We start from the raw sequence: 7,381 nt of genomic DNA, 5'->3' as shown, positions 1-7,381 counted from the left end.
CCTGTTAAAATGAATACCAATGTACAGTGCAGAGAGGTGGAATGTGCATTTTACGGGGAAAGGAATCTGAGTCACCACTTGACCAGGACTTCCATGGGTTCCTTAAATCTCGTAATGTGTTTCCCAGGATACTTTCCAATCATTTCAAGTGCATAAGTGTTGTCTTTAATGACATCAGTGGCAAACAAAAACAATCTGCAAATTATGTGTTTTTTACTGTATATATTGTCCAAATTCTTTCCTTTTTAATTTATGGATATTTCTCCATGCCTCCTCCCAGTGGTAAACAGGTAAGGCATACATCAAAACAGACTTATTTTAATATATTTCTGTTGTACTATGAACTATGGTGTGTACCACCTCCTTTGTCTGATTAACTGTTCAGACATCCAATTATTGGTTTAATGGATACAGAACATGGCATTTTTACATACAACAATATCAGAGTGATGAAAGCTCAAACAAATTCTAGGATTGAATTACAGATGTTTTGACTTCTATGGTGGCCTCCAAATCAGTTTTATCTACTTCAGTATTTATTTCGTCTCCCAACTAAGGCTTACCTATTTCAAATTGAGATTTTTTTTTACATGTAAATATTCCAAGCTTCTGACCTACGATGCATAGTTGGTCCAGATGCTTGGAGTTAATAATTGTTTTTGAACCCTGTAGGCTGAATGAATAGATGTGAACTCTGTTGTCATTTCTTACTGACTAGTGAGAAGTGCATGACTAAATCAACTGTACGGTGGTGGGATGGCTTTCCATCTTTGAGGTCAGTTAATTATTTCAATTTTCATACCTCAGTCAGTTGCAGTCCCTTACTGCTGAGTGTAAAAGTAATATTCCAGAAGTAAAGGTTTATTTTAACTCTAACTATTGAAGATCTGATACAGAAGAGCCCAGTTATATTTCAGAGGTATAGATATCTGGCACTATTCTTATGCTGTGCTTTGTGGTCATTACAGCTATATGAGGGAACATTTCCATCTAAGTTTGGTTTCTGAATGTGAAATAATTGTTAGCTAAAATTGGTTTCATAAAGATATTATTTGATGGTTTAGTATTCTGGAGGGCAACAGAGAACAAAATCTGTTTAAGATTCCTAACACACTTGCAGGACATCTTCCCCATACACCTTCTGAACTGATACAGTGTCTGCACAGCTTCAAGTTATACTGAAAGGGAGAAAGAGAAGTCAGGTTAAAATTGGAAGCAGGTTAATTATAATTTAAGTAAATCATTGTCAGTTAGTGTTCTACGGTTAAGTGTTTTCAGGATTTACAGTTATGCAGGATCCACAAAGATACCCTTCATTTGTGTCTTACAGTTGTGACGAATGAATGGAACTGATTTCCTGTATTCCGACATACATTTGCCCTTATTGCATTTTTGTGTTGTTTACACTGATCTGTTTGTGTAGAAAACATTTGGGTTACCTCATTTTTTTAATGTAATTCTTAAAAATTTATTTATTCTAGACCATCCTGGAAACTGTCTTTGTTAGCAGACCCAGCAAAGTCGTTTCAGTAACGAGTATTTAAAAGAAAGTCAGAAATTAAGTGTGATTTTCCTTTTTGTGAGCAATAAAATACTTTTTAAAAAATTAAATTTGTCATTTCATTGTTTTTCGGGCACTTTCGTCCAAACTCCAAAATATAACTGTACTAAGACTTATATGCTGGGTTGGTTCTGTGAGCAGATTGGTGATAAATTCATCTCGATAACCGAGACCGATGTTTGTGCTATTATTTATTATTGAAGCCGAAAACTTTAAGCGTTCTGTAAATACACACCCAAAAATTCCTGTACAACAGTGTAGTGAGCAATTGAATGATATTCCAGGATTTTGTGGATATATTATGTAGCCACGTTGGTTATCATCGGTTATCGCGCATTGATAACGATAACCCGGTGAGTGTTTTTCCCCGATAATCTGTTTATGCTGCAGCAAATGGCTGTTTCATTGAACAGTATGTCAATTTTCTGGTTTTGTCCGTGGTAGCATCATTCGCCACTATAAGACATTATAGCAGTTGATTTGTCACTGGACTTTCTTGGGTCTTAAGGAACGGCAAAAAATTAACAAATTGTTACTCTTAAACCAGGCATGTGATTCATAATCGTTGAATTGATGTGTGAAATTATATTACTACGTTCGTATCCGGTTCAAAGTCTTATATTTGAATGATAGATTTATTCAGTCATGTTTAAAGTATACATCGTACTTGTCAAAATATAATCGAATTAACTGCATTGCACAGTCTGTATTGAAAAATTAATTCTGAAGACTTTAGTGGAGTTAAATATTAAAACGACTAGAGACGTGTTAGTTCCGGAGTCATCGGCAGCCATTTTATGTTGAATATGTTCGTCGTTTAGTTGCGAGTTGAGGTCAGGAAGATGGTGAAGTCTGAGGTGAGTACCGCGTTTGTTGTATAATTTACAAATGGAAAACGAAATTTGCAATTTTTTGTTCGTGCGTCATTGTCGAAATGTAGTTGCAGAAAAAAGTTCACAAATTGTTCAATCCCATGTTCGCGAACATTTAACCTTCAGCTGTGTTCTTCAGACGCTTCTCGAAAGAAGGAATTGTTATCGATTAATGAAAAATCCTTGTTTAAGTAATTACTTTCACAATTGCATGTAACGAACTTAAATTTTTATTTCTGCTCATAATGCTTCGCTGAAACTTTGAAAGTTATATATAACGATTTTTTATTGCGGAAAAACAAAATAATAATCTAAAGTTTAATTTTTTACGTAATTGTAGCCCTCTTATTGGAAGTGTGCTTATGGTTTTTATTTAACTTGCAGGACAACAGAAGCGAACCTGAACATGTTCGGAAATTATTCATCGGTGGGTTGGATTATAGAACCACCGACGATTCGTTGAAAAAACATTTTGAACAATGGGGGGAAATTGTGGATGTGGTTGTCATGAAAGATCCTCAGACCAGGAGGTATGTCGCTGCACAAATTTTCTTTTGGTATCGAATTGCTTTGGGAGTCCAAATACAGTAATAAGTCCTTATAAACGATTTAACTGTTCTACGCTTCAAGTTGGTAGTAACAGATTTATTTAATGGGCGTACAGTAATTGACAAAAAACTCTATAACTTCGAAAATTTACAGGTCAAGAGGTTTTGGCTTTATTACATATTCTCGGGCGCACATGGTTGATGATGCACAGGCGGCTAGGCCACACAAGGTAGACGGACGAGTGGTTGAACCTAAACGCGCCGTGCCCCGTACGGAAATTGGCAGACCAGAGGCGGGCATGACAGTGAAGAAGCTTTTTGTGGGAGGCATAAAAGAGGAAATGGAAGAAGAAGACTTGAAAGATTATTTCTCTACGTTTGGATCTGTTACATCTGTTGCTATTGTTGTTGATAAAGATACACGTAAAAAAAGGGGGTTTGCGTTTGTGGAATTTGATGACTACGACCCAGTTGACAAAATATGTTGTAAGTAGTCTTAAGATTTTGTGTTGATTTTCCCTGTACCATCAATTACTTGCAGTATTGTGTAATGTATGAACAGTAATCTTAGACAAGTTTCACTTTTCAGTGTCACGAAATCACCAGATCCGCGGTAAACACATTGATGTGAAAAAGGCATTGAGCCGTGCAGAGATGGCTGCAATGGGAGGTCCAGGTGGAATGGGTCGTGGTGGAAAAGGTGGTTTGGGTGGCAGAAGCGGGGGTATGGGAGGTGGAATGGGTGGAGGTTGGGGAGGGAGAGATGGAGATTGGGCTGATGATGGCTTTGGTGGCGGTGGTGGAGGACGATGGGGAGGTATGTAATCTTACTAGTTTATAAATTCATTGTTTTGCAGTTCAGCAGACAATCTGCTTTTATTTGTTGTATGTGAATAATAATGTTAATGTACTAATTAATAGGTTTGTATAGAACCCTTATTTTATAATACAAGAGTGCATAAAGCAGTCGGTGAAAGTAGATGTTGAAAAAGATGTTATGGTTGCAAGTATGTAGTTGCCCTAATTTTGCACTGACTTGCTCATAATTGAAATGCCATTAAATTTAAATTTGATTGTGCTCTGCTTCGGAATCTTTATGATGTGTAGTCAGAAGTCTAGTTTAAGTTGCTCCATATTTAATAATTTTCTTCTTAAACAACCAAAGATGCATTATTGCGTAAGAAAAGTTATATTACATAATTTGTTAATCTTGGATTGATCTTTTGATGCCTGTAATAGAGCTCCGTCTTTGTCTGCAGGTGATGATATGTGGGACCAGCCCAGAGGAGGTGGTGGAAGTTGGGGAAGTGGCAGTGGGTATGGTGGAGGGGGTGGTGGTGGAAATTGGGGGGATGGTGATAGATTTGGTGGTGGCTATCAGCAAGGTTATGGAGGTGGTCCTATGAGGGGAGGTGGTGGTGGTGGTTATGGTGGGGGCGGTGGTGGTTATGGTGGGGGTGGTGGTAGTGGCAGTGGCAGACCTGGTCCATATTCCAGTGAACGTTACCGTGAGTATCAACAGATGGTTCAGTTTGACTGTGTCACTAAGATTTTAGTTTTAGTTGAATTACAAGACTATTCTGAATATAGTGGCCCAACGTTAGACATGTGCGATTTGGTTACTAGTTCGGCATAAACATTTTGTTCTTATTAATCAATTTTCATAGTAAAACTAGATGTCATCTTGGTGTTCTAGGTGGAGGGGGATATGGTTCCGGTGGTAGTGGTTATGGTGGTGGATCAAGACGCTATTAACTACCATTCTGCATTTGACACACGCACACAGGAGTACATATCAGGTATGTATGTTGGGTTTTGGAGATGCTGATACATGTTGGTTCTTTGGATGGGTGTTACTGTGAACAAAAACAGGTGTTCAGCATTGGGAGACAGGTTTCTAGACATATCACTCTGCACCCTGTTCCATGTCATCTTACCTGAAGGTACCTGCTTTGTTATTGTAGTGGTTTCTAGGTCTCGTTCCCTGTAAAATTGTTGCACAGCTTTTGTGTTTTTCAGTAAGTGTGTTTTTGATGGTTTTGTTGATTTAAGCAAGTGTGGCAGATTACACAAAATCCATACTTTGTAATTCTGTTGCAGCCAGTTTTTTAAAAACACTAGGTTCTGTTTTTGGACTTCATCTCACTTCCTCCACCGCACTCCCCTTTCACCACCAAACCATTAAATATTTGATAAATAGAGACTGCCTTCATTATCTGTGATGTGGTCTGCAGTAAACATAGGTTTCCCAAGTGATGAAACATCTGGTCCAAGTAGCAGGGTACAGACACTTTCTAAGACGTGGTCACTCATTTCCATCTTGAGCGTCTTAATAAAGTAAATTGGAAAATATGATCACTGAATGTGGCTGTAGATTGAGCAGGTGCAATGAGGTATGTTCCACTGAATTTTGAGTGTTTGCAAATTTCACTTAAATTCATTGCCTTAGTTACAGTTATTTAATTAATGGAACATATTTACGTCGAACAGCCACATTTGTTTTTTAATGGCATAATTTTGTGTGTCATTAACTGTTTCAGTGTAGTCAGGTGTTCGCTTGTGCTTGTGAAGTCAAGTGTTTGGGTGATTGCCGTAGTTGTTAATTTGTTTGGGTGCCTGAAATGAAGATTGAATGGTTAATACCACAAGATATTATTATTTGGTTTCTTATTGATTATTCGGATATCTGCTTCAATTAGTTGATATTTCTATGTGGAATATTGAGGTTGCATAGGTTAGTTTAGTGCCCAGTTTGTTAAATTCTAAGTATAAGTTTTGAACTAACACTTTTTGCATTTATTCAGGTTCTGCATAGGGCTAGCAGAGAGAGAGACAGACAGACAGACAGAGACTGGGGTGTACAGTCATTCAGGCTAGCAGTAACGGGCAGACAGGCCGTCAAAGAGCAGGGACAGTGTACTCCCAGGACTTCAGTGCAGTTCTACGTAGTTAGCTGAAAGCCAGTATTGGAGAATTCAGGTTACTTCGTGCCAGTTTTATTTATACAGCTAGTCCTATCTGTGATAGTAATTTTAAGTATCTTTTTTTCCCTTGTACAAGAAAGTTAATGCTATTCATCAAAATATATACATGTTAGACATTTCAGAAGCAATTGCTTTCCACCGTATTTCCGTTAAGTGACCAATGATTGTTGGTGTAGTTAGGTGATTGAAGTAAATGTAGTAGTTTCTTTGATAAGCCAAAGCAAGAGAGAGAGAGAGCAATAGTAACAGTTGTTTTCAGTTTACTGTTTCAGAATAAGTTAGAGATTATAGATTCCCCCTGTTAATGTAAAATAATGACCATGGTGGTTTTATTTACATATGCATTAGGAGTAAGAAGTAACAGGCTGAATTCTGTAATATGTCAAGTCAGCAGCTGGATGCAAAATATTATGGGATTTTCTGCAGAGTATTTTGCAGAAGGCTATTTTGTAGGATCCTGTAAGCGGTTGGATATGTTGGGTGGGCAACTTTGTAGAATAAGTTCAACCAGGACAACATAATTCAATTATTTTGTTGTGAATTACCTGATTTAATTGATTTGTTTTTGTTTTTTTGTGCACCTTTTCCCTTTTCCTGTTCTTGCTAATTACCTCACATTTTGATCTTTTGAAGATTGTCATGTGAGCTACAGCTACTCATCCTACCTGTTTAAATATTTAAAGTTCAATTTGTGTGACTCAGAGTTAATTGAGGTTTGCTTTAATATGAATTTGACAATTTAGTTTGTAAGTGTTAATTATGTATAGAGGAATCATTCCAAATTTTGTTGTGAAAATAAAAAAGAAATTGAAACCATGTTTTTGTTGTTAATTTTTCACTTCTTACCTTCTACTCCCTCAGTTTGTGGACAAAATGTGAATTACTTTCATTAGCAATTCATCATAGGTAAGACTTGGGTTATCTGTGTAGAATGCGTGCAGCTCTTTGTGCATTACGTTAAAAGTGTGAGGTGGCTACAAAAAGTGTTGAGATTTGCAGCAATAATTCAATTCAGTATGCCCCAGCATTGTTCTGTGCTCCTCATCCCAGTGCCTAATTAACTATTCTTAGATCGTGTAACAGATATCCCACTAACTTGGTACTTCTTCTTGTAATGGTTTATAGAATTCTGTACTCACCTGTCCTTTAGTCTACTTAATTTGGAACACCATTCAATAGTACCATATTTCAGTATCTTCTGTTTCTTCAGTTTGGGATCTGGATTTCCATGTCAGGATATACCAATAGATCGTTCTCATTGAAGAGAACACTTAACACCTGTGTCATTTTACTTCTGATTTCTTTTTCTGCAGTCAGTATTGGTTCTTAGATTTTACAATTCTGTCTCTTCAGAGTTCTTAATTTTGACATTAAGCATGTCATTATTCTCTTCTTTACAATCAGTGTAAACATCAG

The 7,381-nt window shown here is 37.1% G+C and overlaps 1 protein-coding gene across 1 annotated transcript; it reads left to right on the top strand.

Moving 5' to 3' along the window:
* The first annotated feature begins 1,133 nt into the window (after positions 1-1,133).
* LOC124718870 (heterogeneous nuclear ribonucleoprotein A1, A2/B1 homolog) lies at positions 1,134-6,781 on the top strand. The gene is made up of 7 exons (XM_047244503.1): positions 1,134-2,418; positions 2,818-2,963; positions 3,136-3,467; positions 3,571-3,798; positions 4,241-4,489; positions 4,678-4,780; positions 5,786-6,781. Exons 1-6 carry the CDS (start codon positions 2,404-2,406, stop codon positions 4,734-4,736), a joined length of 1,029 nt encoding a protein of 342 aa, XP_047100459.1. The 5' UTR covers positions 1,134-2,403; the 3' UTR covers positions 4,737-4,780; positions 5,786-6,781.
* The last annotated feature ends 600 nt before the right edge of the window (positions 6,782-7,381 follow it).

Source organism: Schistocerca piceifrons, chromosome 10, assembly GCF_021461385.2.
Source record: "Schistocerca piceifrons isolate TAMUIC-IGC-003096 chromosome 10, iqSchPice1.1, whole genome shotgun sequence".
NCBI classification, from domain to species: Eukaryota; Metazoa; Arthropoda; class Insecta; order Orthoptera; family Acrididae; genus Schistocerca; species Schistocerca piceifrons.
Note: the sequence above shows the minus strand (reverse complement) of the source record. Positions and strands in the feature narration are given on the sequence as shown.